General features: G+C 30.1%; 1 protein-coding gene across 3 annotated transcripts in view; it reads right to left on the bottom strand.

Moving 5' to 3' along the window:
- Positions 1–517: 517 nt before the first annotated feature.
- Positions 518–21898, bottom strand: part of LOC129981865 (calmodulin-A-like) — a 315003-nt gene continuing 293622 nt past the window's right edge. For all 3 annotated transcript variants that reach the window (XM_056092901.1, XM_056092900.1, XM_056092899.1), the window contains 2 exons: positions 11890–12132; positions 518–3067 (listed from right to left, as the gene is read on the bottom strand). In XM_056092901.1, the coding sequence (XP_055948876.1) occupies positions 3036–3067; positions 11890–12132 (275 nt within the window). In that variant the 3' untranslated portion in view covers positions 518–3035. The remainder of the gene's footprint in view (positions 3068–11889; positions 12133–21898) is intronic.

The raw sequence follows: 21898 nt of genomic DNA, 5'->3' as shown, positions 1-21898 counted from the left end.
AAACAAAAATTATCACACATAATGTTTTATAAAATTATCAACATAATGTTTTAAAAAGTAGATAAAGATATAAATTATTCGAAATGCTATATGGCTGATATAGTCGATATCATCAGGCTTGGTAGCTTTATGTGATAAGGAGGTTGCAGTCAGGTTTTTTTAAAATTAATTTTTGTTACAATATATCAATTCTTTTAAAATGCAGCAGAATGATAGTTAGGAATACTGGACTGTATTTTATGATGCATGCAGTAGTTTTTGCTGGGCTATTAACTTGAATTGTCATATACTGAGGTTATCTGTTACAGTAGAATAAATAGCTGCTGTTTGTGAATAAGAGATGTGTGGTTATCGGAAAGATTCTGTTACAAGTAGAATAAGACGTGATCATTTCTGAATATAAGAGATGAGGGTGGTTATAGAAAAGATTCTATTACAAATAGGGTAAAACACTATAATGTAAGACACTGTCTAAATGTAAGAGATATGTGTAGTTATAGAGAAAATAGGAAAGCAATGCAATGATATAGTTTACATTTATTATATACAAAAAAAAAAAAAAAAAAAATAACACGGTGCCACGACTAGATTGTACTCACAAAAGGAAATGGTACCCCGAGGGCAGAGAACACTAAAAATTCAACAGACGAGTGAGGAAAAATAAAGTAAAATACTTTAAAAATGCGCTCGGACAACAGAAACAGAAGCTGGAATAGGTGAAGATTTTTTTATAATCAGTCCTCGAGTAGGCAACTGGATAGTGCGCTGTTTTGCGAAATGGACGCAATACTGATTTACAAGTTTCCTTCAAAAATACCATTTCTGCTAATAGCTACGATACTAGATAAAAATATATTCTAATTTTATCATCACTGAACTAGCAATCAGAATTTATACTAGAGTTCTAACAAGAACAGTAATTTTAAGTGAGGTTCAGGATTATACTTTTGCTGTTGAATGCACTAATTCAAATAAGAATATCAATAGAATGTTACTGATTATATTTAAAATTGCTTGAATTTAACATTTTTTTAAAATTCTGTATGCACAATACAAGTTTTATTGATCATTCGTCTTTATTTAGAAATAATTTATTCAGTTATGAACAATTAAAAGAATTCCTTTTCTAATTAAATTTTGCTTCATTTTTAAGTAAAATGAAGTGAAGTAATTTCATGGAAGTAAACAACCACTCGATAGTATAACTAATCAGTTGGCTGACTTTATAGCTGAGATTATTATTTTTGAGTTGGTATTTTTTTTATTAGGAATAAACAGATTTTTTTTATCAAGAATTTGGAATTCTAGTTATATTCGGATTTTGATACTGATATTCAATTCCTGCTTATCTAAATATTTATTAAAAAATTCGCATAGCAAACGCTTGTGCGATAGTTAAATAATATAATTACAATTATCAGAAACAAAACTAAGAAAAATATTCTATTTTAATATTATTTCTCGATGTTATTTGTATTATTAGTTTTTCTTTGGTATTTTAAGATTTACTGTATGTTGTATTCATTTGATATCAGATTATCCCTTTCTTTCATTATCTAAACTTGTATCATCTTGTACTTTTTCACCGAGAAGATGAGACGAGGCAAACCCTCATTGTCTCACACGAAAATAATCCATTTCAGACGCGAGTTATTTTCAGAAGTTGGGCTGAAGACAAAATGGCAGCCTGCCCAAATCCTTAAGTTAAAATCTGCAATACCTTCAATGCGAATTTGTGGAATTCGAATTGCAGAACATTAAAGAACACGTGCTGATCTTGCATGTGGTGAATGACGGAAGTAATTATTCCATTGCCGAAATAATATCAGCAGTAAAAGTCTCGCGTTGCAATAAAAAAAAAATTATATTTTCTAATACTAGAAGCTTTCTAAAATTAATTCAATTAATCTAAATTTTTCTAGGAAAGCATGATATTTTTAATAAATAGGATAAATGCATTTTTAAATTATTTTTTTCTAAACTACAGCATTTTGATTTAAAAAAATTAGGAAAAATGAGATAAAATTAAAAGTTATTATCAGATATTTGAATATTGCTTATGCAAACGATATTTTCCGAATACGGCTTTCTAACAGATTAAACAAATACAACATTTCTATTCAGTAAACTCTGAATCTGGTCATCATGGCATTTTCAAATTGAGCCAAATTTTATTCTTTTTTCATTCAAATTTCAACTTGAAATTTATCTAATACGGATAACAAGAAGGATTAGATTAATGCATAAAAAACTTTACTAAATGATATGCACAATGAATATAAAAAAAAATTAGTAAAAAGGTAGATTTCGCAGTTAATTTTTATTTTCTCTCTTAAATGAAAAAACTAATTCAGAAGTTCGAAAATTTGACGAAAAGAAGTTCCATGAAGTAATAATATTTTATAGCAATAACAATAAACGATAATTTTCGTAGAGCTTCTTTCTGCATTCTCTTTTTATTATTGCTATCAACAAATTTTACCCTGTTCTCCATAATATAAATAATATACATACGGGCCAATGAAAGTAAGTATATTAATGTTAAATAATATTAATAATTTAATGTAATAATTAATGTAATAATATAATAATAATATTAATGTTATTTGCCTTTTAAAAAATAAATAAAGCAGTAAGAGAAGAATTTTTAAGTTTTGCTTAGAACTAAAAACTTTCCGAAGAATGAGAACTTTCAAGTGAATCATTAAAAATGACATTTGCACGCAAGCGACGGAAGATGGCGCTGTTAGTCGAAAACAGTGCACACATCCAGCTGCCTACGCGGAAATATACCATCGGGCAACGGACAGTCTGTGAGAACCATGAGGTGGCAAAAACGAAAGAAAACAGGGAACGCACGGCTAACGGCTCTTGTAGTAGATCTTCTCATAAAAAAATAGCACGTCAGACCAAGTTCTTCAAAATCTGGGTCTCACTTTGAGCATCATCGTCGTTGAGGATCAGGGAAGAAGATTCGTGGTGTGCTTGTCTCGTGTTCTTGGTAAAAATATATACAAGCAGGTAGCACCTTGTCATCATTGCTTGCCTGTCAAGATATTCACAAATTCTGAAAAAGAGAGCAGACGAATAACATTAGATAAAAAAAAAATATATATATGAAACTGTGAGACAATAGAAAATGAAATATAAATAAAATGAAGATATATATAATTTATAAATATGAATTAAATGCATAAATAATTAAATAAAAATTATAAATAATAAATATATAAATAAAATATTAAAACATAAATAAAAATTAAAATTCATAAATGATTTGTAAGTTACAGAAATCCAAATTATTGGAAAACTTTTCTTCATATTTTGCTCGCGAATGCCACAAAGAATAAGATAAGTTTCCTGACAATTTATGGATTAGAATCTGTGTTTCCATAGATAGAAAAGATTATATTTATTATTAGTGTTGCCATTTACATAGAGTGGAGATATAATTTATTTCTCCCTTTTATTTGTATACTTGGTTGAGTCAAAGTCAAATCCCTTCTAATAGTTTATTTATTTACTTAAAACAGTTTTATTTGCGATTTAACATTCGCAATTTTTACTCAAGTATTATATGTTTATTAAAAGGTAATTAAAGGGGAGGAATTAACTTTTGGAATTATTCGAGAAGTTAAAATACTTAAAAATCGTTTGGTGCAACTGATCATTTCATTTTAATTTTTAAAAAGTTGCAGACGATAGGAGAATATTATTTATTAAAAAAAATCATTTGTTCTCGTTTATTTCGTTGACATTTCGGAGATTCTAATACCCGTTATTTAGACATAAAAGTTATTTGAAAAGTGTTATAATTACTTCTTAATTTGCGTATTAATTATAAGGTTTCAGTAAATAAGATTTTTTAAAATCAATAAATATATTCAATAATGTATTTCTGTTCCTAGAAATGCCAAAAGTACACGCAATTAGTTACTTTATAAAATCGCAAAGTCCATAAAAAATGAAAATGGAAATATTTTACAGTCCATTAATCAGATTAGATTGATTTATGTCTCATTTTAAAATTTTCTATTATTATTTTTCACTAGCGATTAAGTAATCTTAAAAAGATTTTTCGCGTATTTAATTAATATAGCTATATTTAGGTTTGTTTAGTCATATAAATTGCATTATTCAGCAAGAGGGAAAGTAAGAAAACATTGCATCATTTTAACTAAATTAAATGTAGCAAATTAGAAAAAAAATATCCATGAAATATCCATGAAAAATATCGATGAAATTATATTTTATAATCTTTATGTGCTTATTTTTTTAATTTTTAATTTAATTCATTCAAACTTTTTTGTTACAGTTACAAAATCATCGTACAGCTTTTTAAGTTATGAAAAGAAATTTACACTTTTTATTTGACAGCAGAGATATTGTCCCATTTACCAAAACGGTTTTTTTTTTTTTTTTTTTTTTTTGTCTGTACAAATTCCGTTATTTCTATTCCAAATGTTTCCGTTTTGGTTGAATTATTTCAGACCGCTGAGAAAAGTTTTCAGAGTGTTTTTTGTCTAATATGTAAAAACTACCAACAGGAAGTACATTTTTCAAAAATAAATCGGAATTATAATGAAACAAAGTTTGTGAGAAATTAAAGAGCTGCAAGTAAAAAAGCATATTTATTAATTATGATTGGTAAATTAGAGGTCCTTGAATGTTTCTATTCCGAGATCACACACTTTGCTGGTGCATAGATGTTGGAATATTCTAGAAAATTCTCTGATGATTTGGTGATGCATACAACAATATTTTCAGCACAGATGTAAGTGAACCAAAAGTTTTAGGTTTACTCAGAAAAAAAAATCACCAAGCATCATTTTGAAGTTTAAATATTGACGAACTATTTAGCTGAGAAGCAGTTAACTGAAATAAGCCCATTTCAAAATGGCGGCTTCCTCTAAGAAAATCGCACAGTGACTTGAACGTACAACGTTAGCCACCACATCACCTTATAGGTGGCCAGCCGGTGTGGGTTGAAAACAAAAAAATTACAATATCAAGTTCCTGTTTTCGACCTTGATTAGCTATATGATATGAATTCATTTTCAATTATCACAAAAAAAATAAATAAATAAAAGAAATTGTAACAATCCTTTTCGTATTCACAAACTGTTCTTATATAATTAACATACACGTCGAATCATATATCTCCTCACAAGTTGGTGAAAGCAGTGACTAAACTTGTTTTCATTTTAAGAAGGTGACTCACTTGAAAAGAGACACCCCTAACGAAGGTAAAATTGACAGATATTATTCTGTTGGCAGGGAGTTGTACCATCCAACAGAATGTCAATTCGTTCTTCTTTCGTTAGTTAGTGGTGTTTCTTTACAAGTGATTCATCTTTCTCAAAATGAAAACAAGATGAGTCACTGCTTTCCCCAATTTGTATTGAGATTTATGATTCACCCAGTACCGAATTTCTTAATGATTAAAATTAATATTTATTAAACAATGATTTAAAAACGTCGGCAGTTTTTTTTAGTCTAGATTTTTAAAAAAAAATTCTATTCATTCTTCATAATTTTTTTTTTAATGAAAGCAACGGCAACGTCATGATGTTTCGAAATTCAGCGGTGTGACAAAGTGGTCACGAGCACCTCCACATCATAATTTGGAAAATAGTTTTTATATTTTGTAAGTTTAGGGAAAGGTTAAAATTAACTGAAACTAATTTACAAGAGTGCATAAAGCTCTAATATCATGAAATTTGGTAGAATTGTTAAATTACTATTTTTATGATAATTATTAATAGAAAATAATATTTTGAAATAATATTGAATAATATTTTGTAAGTTTAGGGAAAGATTAAAATTAACTGAAACTAATTTACACGAGTGCATAAAGCTCTAATATCATGAAATTTGGTAGAATTGTTAAATTACTATTTTTATGATAATTATTAATAGAAAATAATATTTTGAAATAATATTGAATAATATTTTGTAAGTTTAGGGAAAGATTAAAATTAACTGAAACTAATTTACACGAGTGCATAAAGCTCTAATATCATGAAATTTGGTAGAATTGTTAAATTACTATTTTTATGATAATTATTAATAGAAAATAATATTTTGATTATTTATGGGAGAAAGAGAACTTAATGGACTTACGTTGTACATGCCTTTTACTATGGGGATTAATTTAACTATTTTGATTAGTTATTTTTGAAAAAATCCGGAAATGTTGAGAGATTTTTAATCCAAAACAATGACATAGTGTAAGTTACAGACTTATGATATCACAGAAGTAACAAGTAAAAATATATTACAGACATTTATTAATATAAAAAAATTTTTCTCAATTAATTTGTGAGTCAAATAAATCATTGAGCTAAAGAACGATTAAAAATCAGTTCGAATAAGAGAAATTTATCTTCTTTCCGATAATTAAATGTTGAAATGTGAATCATGAAAATTAAACACTATTTTATAAATAATAACAGCACAAATATCATTTTAACAATCTGCACGAATTTAAGGGAATAATTATGCCACTGAATAAATGTTCTAAGAATAGTTAGCAGTTCTTTTGAGAAGCTTTGAGGTAATAACGAATGAATCGAATTCTCTTTATACGGTCTGACCTTGTTGAACCTTACAGCTTCAATAAGAAGCCCCACTACGAACAAGAATGCTATAAGTAAGAAAGTGCAAATGCTACGTGAGTTTAGATGTGTGCTAGCTGACAGGAAACCCGACGGAATCACAATAGCACCCTTTATGATAAAATTTCGTGAACAAGGTCGGCCATGTGTTTGTCGCCTAGAAAAAGAAATATAGCGAAACAAATGTGGCATCTGTTTCTGGATGCTGCCAAAATGCTTAGTAAAAAGAAAGCAATCATACTCAGCAGAGCTTTAAGGAAGTTGGATTTAATGTTGGTTTCATATGCTGGCATTGCCTAAGAGCGGGAAAATAAATCAAATCGCAGTTATTTTGAGTTAAAATTAACAAGTACAAAGATGGTTTTGTGGACATTGATTGTATAAAAAAAACTTTATTGACTGTTTTTAAATTAGAAATTTTAAATTGTTAAAAATAACAGTAAAAATTAAATTTCAGAAAAAAATTGAAAAATGAAGAATATTAAGATTACTTTAAAATTGAAATATCAAAATCTGTAAGCAATATTTATCTTCTGCCAGCTCCATTTTTTTTGGTAATTATTTACTTAAATTAATTTTGAAATATTTTATAGGATAGACAAAAAAAAGTTTATAATATTTTTTATAAACCATACATAATTTATTAACATATCAATATTTCCTATGTATAATTATAATAATAGTCTAAAGCTTTTACTTAAATTATGGCTATATGCCATACAATTTCAAGAAAAAAATATAGCTTGAATTTGGCGAGATTGTATTTATAAGGGATTTAAATGTGCAAAAAGCTCTAACATGTTTATTAGTAAATATATTAGAGTTAATAAAAAATAGTGATAATCAAGAGCTATTTCTAATTAAAATTTTATTTTCTAACTTAAACTATGCTATTCTAAAGCACATTATCAAAAAACGATTTCGAAAATGTTCCAAAGTATTCTATTTTGAGTTGTTTTTATATTATTTCTTTCTTGCATATTTAACTAGAGCAGTAATTGATAGCAATTTCGTTTTTGCTGGCATCAAATTTTCTTTACAAAGCTGTATTGTACTTTTCCAATTACAGAAAAACTACTTTTACAAAATCTATATGCTTTCGGGTACTTGAAAATGAAAATTTTAAAAATTGCCAGCACACTAAAGTGTTATTTGGCAATCTATTTTCAATTCCGCGTGGAAAAATCTTTTCAAATAATGCATGAATTCCGAGAAACTAGGATGCCTGTTTCTGAATTTTCTTTCACTACATTCTAAAATCTATTTCGTACTTGTCTAAAACTCGTGTTAGCAGTTATGTTCGGAATCAGTTGCCAAACAGTGGGAGAGAGGCTGAAGTTACGGATTTTTTGCGATAAATCTAGAATGAAATTGATTATTGTTATTGATTTTGAAAATGCTTTTTCCTGGATGTCTACAATGATATTTTGATATTAAAATATACTGTTTAAGCTGTTGTTTTAATCAAATTTCTGTTTTTGTAAAATCCGTCATTATTTCATAACTCTCTGGAAAATACTTCGATTGTTTTCATCAGTTTATTTTTGGAGTATGGGTTAGAATAAAACTACGGTTGAATCTCACATTTTACATACACATCTACTAAATACTGTAGGATTAAAAATGCTGAATTAATTGATAATTTGGATGCTATCAGAATCCATTCATTCAACATTATCCATATGTAGTACTCTACTTTTCTAAGAAGACCGAAAATATTTTTATTCAATTATCTACAATCATTGAGACCAGAAAGAATGAAAGTCTTCATCCGATTTCAGCAATAACTCCACGACTGTTAGTCGCAGAGAGAAAATGCGCACTTTCTAGAAAATGAGGTTTTGTTTTACTGTCGTCTGAGGTCTCAGAATCGTGTTAAAGTTTCTTTTAAAATTTGGCTTCTATTCATTTTTATCGAGGTAAACACTATTGCAGGGTATAATATAGCTATAATCCTGTAACATGACTTCTCCTACAATCCTGCACATTTAGTTTCTTGATAAGGATGAGTGTTTTATAGATATTTTAATGGATACTAGCTTAATGATTCCCTATCTTCTAGATGAATTCTCACATTTTGAGTTCTAATAAAGATGTTGTCATAATTCTTATATTTTCTAGAACCTTCATTTTTGTCGTTATATAGCTATAATCCTGTAACATGACTTCTCCTACAATCCTGCACATTTAGTTTCTTGATAAGGAAGAGTGTTTTCTAGATATTTTAATGGATACAATGTTAATGATTCTCCATCTTCTAGATGAATTCTCATATTTTGAGTTCTAATAAAGATATTTTCATAATTCTTATATTTTCTAGAACCTTCATTTTTGTCGTTACATAGCTATAATCCTGTAACATGACTTCTCCTACAATCCTGCACATTTAGTTTCTTGATAAGGAAGAGTGTTTTATAGATATTTTAATGGATACTAGCTTAATGATTCCCTATCTTCTAGATGAATTCTCATATTTTGAGTTCTAATAAAGATATTTTCATAATTCTTATATTTTCTAGAACCTTCATTTTTGTCGTTATATAGCTATAATCCTGTAACATGACTTCTCCTACAATCCTGCACATTTAGTTTCTTGATAAGGAGGAGTGTTTTCTAGATATTTTAATGGATACTGTTACGAGCGCCTTTGGCTAAAAACTAATTTTAACTTTAATCATACTAGAGCTATAACTTGCTTTTACAACTCTAAAATCAGAATTAACTGCGCGCAAAACCAATGTATGTTTTTGTATATGGCAACTAAATATAAATATAGCATGTAAATAGAATTGTAATATAGATAGATAATAAAATGGAGTCAGATTAATAACGAGTGGATTATTTCACATTACGATCCCACATCTTTGAATCTTATTAGCGGAGAAACGACTGAATGAAATGAAATTCAGGTAGAGTCTCAGCAGATACCATCTTAATGATTCCTTATCTTAACGACAAAAATGAAGGTTCTAGAAAATATAAGAATTATGAAAATATCTTTATTAGAACTCAAAATGTGAGAATTCTTCTAGAAGACCCCATGCCTTGTTAAAGAATCTATATAAACTCGAAGGCGTGTAAAAAGTCACAGTCCAATGAATTCTTTCTTTGGATTGGCGATCGCAGAGTCACCTCTAGTTGCATTCGCTGAGCTGTTTTCTTTTTAATTATTTGCTATTAGCAAGTGCGCTCTCGATTTCCGCAAATGCTAATTTTGTGTATCCTTCGGCTGTTTTTTTTTTTTTTTTTTTTTTTTTTTTTTTATTTCCTGTCTTCTTCTAGAGTTGCCAGTTATTTTAATTTCTCGCCAAACTTACTAAATGGGATAACCGAAAAACAGTTTCTGAAAATGATGAGAAACTGGTCCTCCTCGAAAATTACAGGCTGAAAGTGACGAATTTTTGTTTCAGAAAGACGGCACACATCCACATAAAAATCAGAAGATTTCTTTATGAAGAGTTTCTTTAGAGTTATAAAGAGTTGAAGAGAAGGTCAGGAACATATGTGCTAAAGAGTTTAAATTCTCATCGGGGCAATCTCATTTTACTGAGCTAACTGGTATTTAATAATCATATACTGTTTAAATATCTCTGGCACTTGAAAGACAAAAGTTTCCTTAATGAAAAGCTTCTTAACAATTAATATTGTTTTGAATAACACCAAGCAGCAAGTGCCGTTGTATTTATTCACTTTCTATTGTATATATTCCATACTCTTTCTAGTCATAATTATTAGTCATTTCTGTAAACATCTCGTGCAATTAACAAGGGTATTCGAGAGTTCTGGAGTACTCTTAACAAAGTGTAGCATGAATCGCAGGCCAGTTGCGAGTTCCCCACAGTATACTATGGCCAAAAGGATTTGGCAAATTGATATTAGTCATTTTATTGTGCTTCTCTAACTAGTAAAATGAAGGTTTATTATTTCTTTGTATTGTGTTTTAATTTTATCAACACATCTGGACGATCTGAAAATTCGAGTCATATTCAACATAAAGAAGACGGCCATGCTCCAGTTAATTTGGGAAGATCGAGACTTTCATAAGGACGTATACGGCTATGCTGATGGGTCGCACTGAATACTTACAAGCTGTGATATCGAGTATATTCCGAGCATTCTGATAATAACAACAACTTTTCAATGATTATTTCTTTTCGAATCTGAAAAAAAGACTTTTAGTTGAATCTGCACCATTAAAGGAAATGACAGACATACTCCAGTTAATTTGGGAAGATCGAGACTTTCATAAGGACGTATACGGCTATGCTGATGGGTCGCACTGAATACTTACAAGCTGTGATATCGAGTATATTCCGAGCATTCTGATAATAACAACAACTTTTCAATGATTATTTCTTTTCGAATCTGAAAAAAAGACTTTTAGTTGAATCTGCACCATTAAAGGAAATGACAGACATACTCCAGTTAATTTGGGAAGATCGAGACTTTCATAAGGACGTATACGGCTATGCTGATGGGTCGCACTGAATACTTACAAGCTGTGATATCGAGTATATTCCGAGCATTCTGATAATAACAACAACTTTTCAATTATTATTTGTTTTCGAATCTGAAAAAAAAAGACTTTTAGTTGAATCTGCACCATTAAAAGAAATGACAGACATACTCCAGTTAATTTGGGAAGATCGAGACTTTCATAAGGACGTATACGGCTATGCTGATGGGTCGCACTGAATACTTACAAGCTGTGATATCGAGTATATTCCGAGCATTCTGATAATAACAACAACTTTTCAATGATTATTTGTTTTCGAATCTGAAAAAAGAATTTTAGTTGAATCTACACCATTAAAAGAAATGACAGACATACTCCAGTTAATTTGGGAAGATCGAGACTTTCATAAGGACGTATACGGCTATGCTGATGGGTCGCACTGAATACTTACAAGCTGTGATATCGAGTATATTCCGAGCATTCTGATAATAACAACAACTTTTCAATGATTATTTGTTTTCGAATCTGAAAAAAGACTTTTAGTTGAATCTACACCATTAAAAGAAATGACAGACATACTCCAGTTAATTTGGAAAGATCGAGAATTTCAAGAGGACGCATGCTGATTCAAGTCGTACTGAATACTTACAACCTGCGATGTCAAAAATTTAGTATTTTTTTAGCATTCTAATAATTACAATCACTTCTGAATGATAATCTGGACGAAGATTTTTTAATTGAACTTAAAAATTTAAATAACAGAAATGTGTTATTCGAATTTCAAATCTAAAAGAAAGGAGCGGCAGAGGTACTGACCGTCGTAGTTGACAAGCCCGTCCCCGTCCAGATCGGCCTCCTTGATCATATCCTCGACCTCCTCGTCGGTGAGCTTCTCTCCGAGGTTCGTCATGACGTTCCGCAACTCAGGAGCCGAGATGAAGCCGTCGCCGTTCTTGTCGAAGACACGGAACGCCTCCTTCAGCTCCTTCTCGCTATCGCGCTCCTTCATCTTGTTGGACATCATGAAGCAGAACTCGTTGAACTCGATAGTGCCATTACCTGCACACGAGAGAAGAAGACGAATCAGGTCTGCGGTTCATATCGCACTGTAAAAATTACTATTCAAGAAATATAATTCAAAAATCTCATCAAGATAAAAAAGTAATCGTACTTCTACATATCGAACATAAAAGTTTCTGATAAAAAAAATCGGTATGTATAAATTTTGTATAAAGAAAAAAAATATTACAGAAATTCTTGCAAAATACTTTACAAATACATTCAAACAGAATATAGTTACAAATCTGCAATATTATTTCTTTACACGGTCAGTCTCGTAGTAATCTAGAAAGAATTACTGATATTCCTAATAAAGGGCAAAACAATGATCCCGCATTCGTCTGGTATCTATTAGTAACATGAAAGTTCTGGAAAATACAAGAATTTTATTAATATCTCTATGAAGAGAAGCGATCAATGATACATTTAGAAGTTTCTATAGCGTATCAAGGAGCCTATAGCTGTCAATATTAGAGGACAAAACACACAACGATCTCTTTTGGAACGAGCTCTCTAACTTCACTGTAGGAATTTAATAACTATTTGCTGTTCGTATATGTATTGTTGATTTCTGAAAGTGCTGCCTTTGTGAGCATTTCGGCTGTATTTTACAGTGTTTTATGTTTTTTTTGTGAAATTTTGTGACTTTTTGACCTTCTCACCGTACAATTTTCTGTAAAAATATAACGTTTCCTCATACTGGCAAATGAAATACATCATAATTTTTACATCATCCCGAGTAAAAAATAAAGAATGGATTGCATAACTTTTTATATAATAAATTTAATTTTAAAAATTCGATTCTTATTGAATAATTTTGATAATTTGCAAATAGCCAGACTAACATTATTAGAATTTTTACACTATAAACACATTATAATGTAAAAACATATTTTTTTAACAGCTTCGTGGTCGAAGAGAGAGAATACACTTTTTAATTTTTAAACTTCGCTTTATTCCATCCCGGGAGGCATAATATGTACAAGAAAGAAGCGACGAAATACGTCAATATACAGCGCGGCACAAGAGCAAAGACAGCGAAAGAGAGTAAAATATTTTTCTCCGTGATTTCACACTTTGAGATTCTGATAGGGATTCTTTGACATGTGTAGACATAGGAAAGGGAAATATAGGTATCTTTTAAAAGAATTTGCTCAGAATAACATATTTTTATCCCTTCACTTGGAACGCGTGAAAGTACTGATTAATTGGATTTTAATGCCGCAAAAGCCAGATATGGCTATGTTGCAAAGCGCTGATTAAAGAAGTTTTACAGGACTAGTGTAGCCTTAATTAAATAAATAAATAAATAGAAAAAGGTGGAACTGGATCAGGAAATAAGGGAACATTTTAGAATTAAGTTAATATGGATTAAATTAAAATAAAAATTATGAAATTAAGTCTAAATTAGATTTAAAAATATTATATTATATATATATATATATAAACCATAGCCGATCGATTTAATATAGATTAAATATTATATAAAGATAATTGTAAATATTAACAGCGGTTATTATTTATTATAATTGATTAAATGCATTAATCGTAGCATATTATATAGTGTTTCCAAATATAACGACAGTTTTAATTCATACGTTGCAACAATATTCAAATAACATAAGAAAAATCAATATTTTTCGAAAATGAAATATATATCCTGTTTTGATACAAACCGATATTTCTTTATAAAAACAAAACAGTTTTTTTTTCTCTTTTTGTTAGAAACAGTAGCATTTTTGTCAGAGGGAAATGCGGAATACAATCGGTTTCAGAAGTCGTATTCTTAATGCATTCGCCGGGAGAAATCAGAATCGAATACGACAAACAGGACTCGGATGTTCGCGAAAGGAATTATGGGAAGCGAAACGAAGAGATGTTTTACGATATTTTACGACTGAGCCGAAAATATGAAGTGAAATTTTTCTGTACTTTTTTTTTTCTTCTTTTCTTTTTTTACTTTTCAATTTCGAAAAGCTCCCTTCAGTTCTGCATTCCGATGGTGAACCAATTATATTTCAGAAACCGAACACGATATATTCGAATTTGTCGAATATTCGAACAGTTTCGTAGAGAATAACTTTTTTTTCTCCCATCAAATATTTCAAAATTCTAGGAAAATTCTTAAGAATTGTAGAAGCCTTGTAAAAATATGAAACCCGTCGAAACTGTCATTATTTTTTGAATTATAAAGATGCAGGATATTTGAATGCCGCAAATGTATTTGAAGATGCATGTATGCAAATGAATCTTACTTTCACTTCAGTTCTATTCAGTAAATATGAGTAAAATTTCAGAAATGAATTTTAACCCTTTCTAGGGCCGTGGAAAGTATGCTTCCCACCAAATTTATCAATATTTGTATGAAATTATGTAGGCTGGCATAAGTTCTGACAAATTTGTTTAGTAAGTCAGAAACTTTCATGCTTCAGTTCTTTATCTCAGACAAAAGGATGTGTCTTGATTTGTTACTTAATTATTAATTAACCAAATTAATTAATCAAATAAATAAATTAATTAATTTGATTAATAATTTATTATTTATTAATGATAATTAATAAATAAGCTAAATGAATCCCTTTTCTTATTCTAATTTCAAGCCTAAAAATATTTTAATATAATATGACTAGAAAAAAATGGCCCTTTGAAAGGGTTAAATGGGGCGAAGGTAAATTCTTTTGTTAAAAAAAATCAATAAATGATATGACATATTCAGTTATTGTAATTAATAACTGTTATGTCTGTTGTATTTCTAAATTTCCTCATAGAAAGAATGGTTTAATAGAACAATTTCTAAACAATCTTAGTTAAAAATGCGACTTAAAATTTAATAGCTATTAAAAATTCATTATAAATTAATTAATTTTTCATTTTCAGCTCAATATTTATGAGGCATCATTTATTTTTCACTTTAACTAGATTTTATTAGATAAAATTGCAAGTACAGTGTTTTTTTTCAAATGCAAAATTATTATTAATTAGTACATGAAGGATAATTATGTTCTGTTTTTTCTTCAAAATCGGGGAAAATAAAGTGTCATTGCTTAGTATCATTTTTGTTCTTCCGCAAATTGTCTTCCAAATCGTCATATCATACAAATGATTTTTTTTTTACTTTCTTGTGTTTGAAGTACAAAAAAGAGAAAGTATTTTTAATATGTAGCAGTTGCATTACTCCATCTTCTCTTTTGGATAATAGATGGCGAGGCCTGATTAGGTACGCATCCCATAGTGCATTGCGATTACAATTATAATGAGAGGCATCAAGAAGATCTAGGGAGTGCGCGCATTAATGCCTTGTCTTGTCTTCGTGTTTTGTGTTTGTCTTGTGTGAAATGTGATTGTTAAAGAAATGTTCCTGAAAACATACGTCCTATTGCTTCCATTACAAGGATAATATTGATCTTCATTCCATCACAAATCATAAAAAAAAAAAAAAAATCAACGCCAAGATTTTGACAAATTTCTACGTTTCGGGTCTCTTTGAATCAATATATATTTGGAATTGTGTCTGCTTGTCTTTGAGATCCATAGCTCAAAACTGCTTCGAGTTAAATGGATGAAATTTGGTATGTGGTCTTCATATTAAATTTTGAATGAAAACCATACAAAGAAACACATCTGCTTAAATGTAAGTGAAGATGATAACAACAAAACGCAGAGGGCTAAATAGACAAAATTTAGTAAACAAGAGTAGCATCTATAATATAGAGTATCAAATTTGGAATTAAATCCATCAAGAGGTTAACCATCTGTCGATCTGTATTTTAACGAAGTCTTTTGAATTTTATCATTAAATGACATCTCTCATACTGAACAAAATTTATCACCTCATTCACTTCTGGAAACATAAAAATATTGTATTATGTTCGGGAACACACCTGGGCTGAATTTCGGAACACTCGGCTATCAGGAAATGAGTGAAAAATGAAACACCTCCACTTTTATGACAGGAGACCACTTCCGAAGAATATGGTTAAAAATTCATATTAAATTGATGAAAATGTCACGCTATTCTTACAATGTCTTCAATAATAAAAAAAAAGATTAAAACATTTTAGACAAAAGGTAAAAAAATTCATAAGCTTCATACATTGCACATATTTAAGATGATATATATATATAGTCTAGATTGTTATATTATCTCTGAAAGTTCTCACTATAGTATTAATTAAATTTCATTTCCATTGCATTTCAGTATCTGCAGTGATTCAATCCCGGGAGCTGTAAATGAATTAAAACTGATCTTTATTTAATTTAAACGGTCAACTAAAAAATCAGATATCCAGATGCAAAGATATTTCTTAGAACACGAAAACTGAATCTCCGTTAACTCTTCAATCAAGACAGACAGGACTGTGTATTGGCGAACATTGATAATCGAATGAGAATTTTGTTTTTAGATCCACTGGAAAGATAATCGGCTGAAATAATCTTCTTTCAATATTTTCTCGTATACTTGCAATTTATAGAGGATTTTTGAAACTGTTTTTGCACAGTAAAAAGAGAATTGGATATTAAATCTCTTCCTTTTAACCAGAACTCCAAAATTTGATATAGATATCGAAATTTGATAATGGAACATATACCAAATTTCATACGTCTAACTTTTTACTTTCTCGTATATGGAATATTGAGAAAGTACGGTAATCGTTAAAAACTCGAAATTTTAACGTATCTCCACGTTTTAGACCTCTATGAGTTCTCTAAACCCATTTTGGAAAATGTCCATCTGTCTGACTGTGACAAAGATAACTCAAAAACACCTTGAGCTAGATGGTTGGAATTTGGTATACGGTCTTTATACCAAATTTGTAGATTTCTATCAAAGTGTGAGCAAATCTGTTTAGAGGAAGTCTGTCTATCCGGTGGTTCGAATATAATTTTACATGATAGCTACAAAACGAAGAAAGCTAGATGGATGAAATTGTGTACACCAACATCTACAGTGTTGACACCTATCAAATTTTGAGCCAAATCCAACTACAGGTTGACCATCTGTCGGTCTATACTTTCAGAAACGTGTAAACGCGATCATTCAAAAACGCGATGACTTAAATATATCAAATTTGGTAGGTGATTTTGGGACTACAAATGTAATACTGTGCCAAATTCGTCTAACACACAAATTCGGTTTTAGAATACTATTAACTGCATGCCAGAGATGAATCGCCAAGGATGACACGATAGTGAAGCAAAAATGCCCTTTATGCCAAATATTAATATTTCGTAACTGTTGCACTCCATTGCCATGGAAGGCGTTCTCTGGCGTGGCAAGTTTATTACAGAAAATGCGAGAAAGTTATGGAGAGACCACTCCTGCTCTTTTCATTTACTTAAGTTTACTACAGAGAATGCGAGAAAGTTATGGAGAGACCACTCCTACTCTTTTCATTTACTTAAGTTTACTACAGAGAATGCGAGAAAGTTATGGAGAGACCACTCCTGCTCTTTTCATTTACTTAAGTTTACTACAGAGAATGCGAGAAAGTTTTTTAGAGACCGCTCCTGCTCTTTTCATTTACTTAAGTTTACTACAGAGAATGCGAGAAAGTTATGGAGAGACCACTCCTGCTCTTTTCATTTACTTAAGTTTACTACAGAGAATGCGAGAAAGTTATGGAGAGACCACTCCTGCTCTTTTCATTTACTTAAGTTTACTACAGAGAATGCGAGAAAGTTATGGAGAGACCACTCCTACTCTTTTCATTTACTTAAGTTTACTACAGAGAATGCGAGAAAGTTATGGAGAGACCACTCCTGCTCTTTTCATTTACTTAAGTTTACTACAGAGAATGCGAGAAAGTTATGGAGAGACCACTCCTACTCTTTTCATTTACTTAAGTTTACTACAGAGAATGCGAGAAAGTTATGGAGAGACCACTCCTGCTCTTTTCATTTACTTAAGTTTACTACAGAGAATGCGAGAAAGTTATGGAGAGACCACTCCTGCTCTTTTCATTTACTTAAGTTTACTACAGAGAATGCGAGAAAGTTATGGAGAGACCACTCCTGCTCTTTTCATTTACTTAAGTTTACTACAGAGAATGCGAGAAAGTTATGGAGAGACCACTCCTACTCTTTTCATTTACTTAAGTTTACTACAGAGAATGCGAGAAAGTTATGGAGAGACCACTCCTGCTCTTTTCATTTACTTAAGTTTACTACAGAGAATGCGAGAAAGTTTTTTAGAGACCGCTCCTGCTCTTTTCATTTACTTAAGTTTACTACAGAGAATGCGAGAAAGTTATGGAGAGACCACTCCTGCTCTTTTCATTTACTTAAGTTTACTACAGAGAATGCGAGAAAGTTATGGAGAGACCACTCCTGCTCTTTTCATTTACTTAAGTTTATTACAGAGAATGCGAGAAAGTTTTGGAAAGACCACTCCTTTTTTCATTTACTTATCTTTCTCTGATGTCATTATTTTGAACAATACAGAGTTCAAAATTTGTTTAATCGAAATTTTAAAGAAGTATTCAGAATGTATCAAACCCTTTCTCGGGTCTGTTCGGTAAAAAGACCGCCACAAAACTATTTTGAGCCATCTTTGGAAGCTTTTGCGATTTTTTTTTATTCTCTCTATAGCAGAGGTGGGGGGGGGGGGATTAGATCTCGAACTCCACTTTTTCATCGAAAAGGTGATATTTAGCGACTTCTTTCAGGGAAGTTTCCGAGATATTCAATTTGAAGGATGTTACCAACTTCAGCAATTTTCTTTTTCCTGCCTTGCATCCCTCAGCGTGGAGAAGTTTTTGTGCTCCAATTTCTTTAATGTCCTTTCCTCTTTTCTTTCACTCCTGTTTTCGAACAATCCCTTTATCAAGTTGAAGCAACTTTGCTTTTAGCCATTACTGTAATTTTTAACAAAATGACCTCTTTTTTTTTATATATTTTTACAGTTTTTTTCCTTCCTTCCTTCCTTAAAATTTGATTTGAGAATGGGGAGAAGTTATATTTATATTTAACCACAGAATATTCTTGCAATCAACTTTGAGGATTACTTGGATGTTATTATTTTGTTTCTGGTGCTCATCGAATCTATCTAAATTGAAAGAGTTAAGAAAAATTTTCATTATTATTAAACATACATAATCGAATTTAAAAATCGCCTTGAATGCATGTTAAGGGGACAGTGGACTTTGAAATGAGCAAAAATGGACGAAAACGGGAAATTTAATTTTTATCGTTTCCTCACCAAAATATGCTTATATTCTACTAAAGCAAAGTTATAAAATGTATTGTTCAATAAAATAAATATTTGATGGGTTAAGAAGAAAAAAAATTACATCTTAATGTCTTTTCTAGATATGATATTGCAATTAGTTTAAAATATCTTTGAAAGGCACCAGGTGTCTTCATTTTTGAAGAAATGAAATGAAATTAATGATAAAGATTTCGGACAAACATTTAACCCTTTAAAGGGCCATTTTTTTTCTAGTCATATTATGTTAAAATATTTTTAGGCTTGAAATTAGAATAAGAAAAGGGCTTTAGCTTATTAGATAAATTTAATTTGATTCATTAATTAATTCGGTTCATTAATAATTAAGTAACAAATCAAGACACATCATTTTGTTTGAGATAAAGAACTGAAGCATCTAAGTTTCTGTCTTTCTAAAAAAATTTCTCAGAACTTACGCCAACCTACAAAATTTCATACAAATATTGATAAATTTGGTGGGAAGCATACTTCCCACGGCCCTAGAAAGGGTTAAAGAAAATGGGGTATGCATTTTATGTTTCGAGTTTTTTTTTAGATAGTTAAAAGTCGATTTTAGTTCAGAAAAACATAAAATTCCTAAGAAAATTCGGTAAGTGTGCATAAAAATATTTCTAAAATATTATTAATTGGAATGACAAAATCCTATGTAGTTTTGTTCCAAATAAATTTATATTAGGTAATTGGGTAAAAAAATAAATAAATAAAAGAAGAAATTAAAAAGATATATATTTCGTTTCAAATGTTTTTTTAAGAAATTTGACGTATTTATATTATATGCATAAAAAATTTCATAACCTTAACTGAGTAATTCCCAAAAATGCCTAATAGTGTCCCACTGCTCCCTTAAGGCAATTAAACGGATGAATGAAATAGGATATCAGCCTAGTTTTGAATTAAGTACACATAATACGGATGCAGCTATGCAATGAAAGTAATATATGTAATTTGAACTTACTTATGCAATGAATGAATGGATGAAAGAATCAGCTTAGTTTTGAATTTAATATAACGTATTATGTATGCAGTTACGAAACTCGATGGAACTACCATCATTTCGGTTTCCGTATCGAAAATTGCACTTGTGTATATGAGAAAATAGGAGTGTCTGTCAATTTGTTGCATAGCGCAATTATTATAAAATAATCAATTTTAGGGAAATCAAACAGTGGAATTTTTACTTTCTCATAGTATAGAGAAAGTAAAGCAATCGTCAAGAATTCGAACTCGGTAATTTTATAAATCGTCAGACAGATAAAAAAATTCTAAAGTTTTTTTTCGAACTCTGGAATGTGAGAAAAGAGAAAATTCATTAAAATCTTGAAAGATTTTTTTTTTTTTACAATTTAGTTTGATTAAACGTTTTGTATGTCATAAATAAAAAAAAGATAAATACAGCACTCGGTAGATCAAATATAAATTGACTCAACATTACAATCACAATCCTGTATGGATTTTAGGTAACATCAAATGGAATAGTCATCGAATGAAAATTCATGAGCAAAAATATCATCAGGAAATGACAGGTGGGCTGATCATCAGAAGACAAAGTCATTGAGTCTGCCCGACAACCATTAACAACATTAAACGATGAAGATATGAAGTGCCTGAATACAACGTTTGAATGCGTAAAGAAAATTTCAGAAGAACATCAATATGATAATCGAATCAATTCAAAAGGGTTGAAAGTCCGATCTTTAACACTAGGTTTATGAAAACGCGTCATTTTCACACATTTAAAATATTATAAGGAAAATTATAAGCACAGCTCGCATTTTTATTTTATCTCTTGCACTGACTTTTATCTGCTGAACGAGGTAAATATATATTGATGTCTATTTTCTTCTATCGTGTTGAAATATTGTAATTCTCTATGTGGCATACTTATCTTTACGAATGTGTGTCAATTTGACGCAATCGTAAATCTAGTGTTAAAAGATTATAATAAACATATCCCGGAGACAATAGGATATTACAATGAGACAAAGTTTGGAGTAGGCATAGTATATCAAATGGCGTCCAAATGTACCATCAAGGCAGCATCTTTTTGATGGCCTCTCTTGCTGTTTTTCAACATTTGGGATTTAGTGGCAATAAACGCATAGGTCTTATACAAGAATATATTACATCAAGACTATCCTAAAGGCTTTTCTATTTTAATTATCCAATAAACTTGCAGAAGATAAAAATACAAAAGCATAGATCATAATCACCCGTCACCTAGCATTTCACAAGAACGCAAGGGTTAACAAATTGGACAATAATACTTGTAAAATATGTGAAAAGATTGTTTGCGTAAAGAGTAGAAACACAGTTGAGTATTTGTGTAAAAATATGCGCGAAATGAATGCAAAATATTGAAATAATGTATACTAAAATTTTTGAACAATAAATACTTCCTATAAATGTATACCTTATATTTTTATTATTTACTTATGGAATAAAATTATATTGCTTTCTAAGTGGTTGTTTTTTCTTTAAAGATATATAGTCATTCACGCATCAAATTGACGTATGTCGTAGAGATAGGTATATAAGAAATGT

Source organism: Argiope bruennichi, chromosome 8, assembly GCF_947563725.1.
Source record: "Argiope bruennichi chromosome 8, qqArgBrue1.1, whole genome shotgun sequence".
NCBI classification, from domain to species: Eukaryota; Metazoa; Arthropoda; class Arachnida; order Araneae; family Araneidae; genus Argiope; species Argiope bruennichi.
This window is presented reverse-complemented; position numbering and strand designations above follow the sequence as displayed.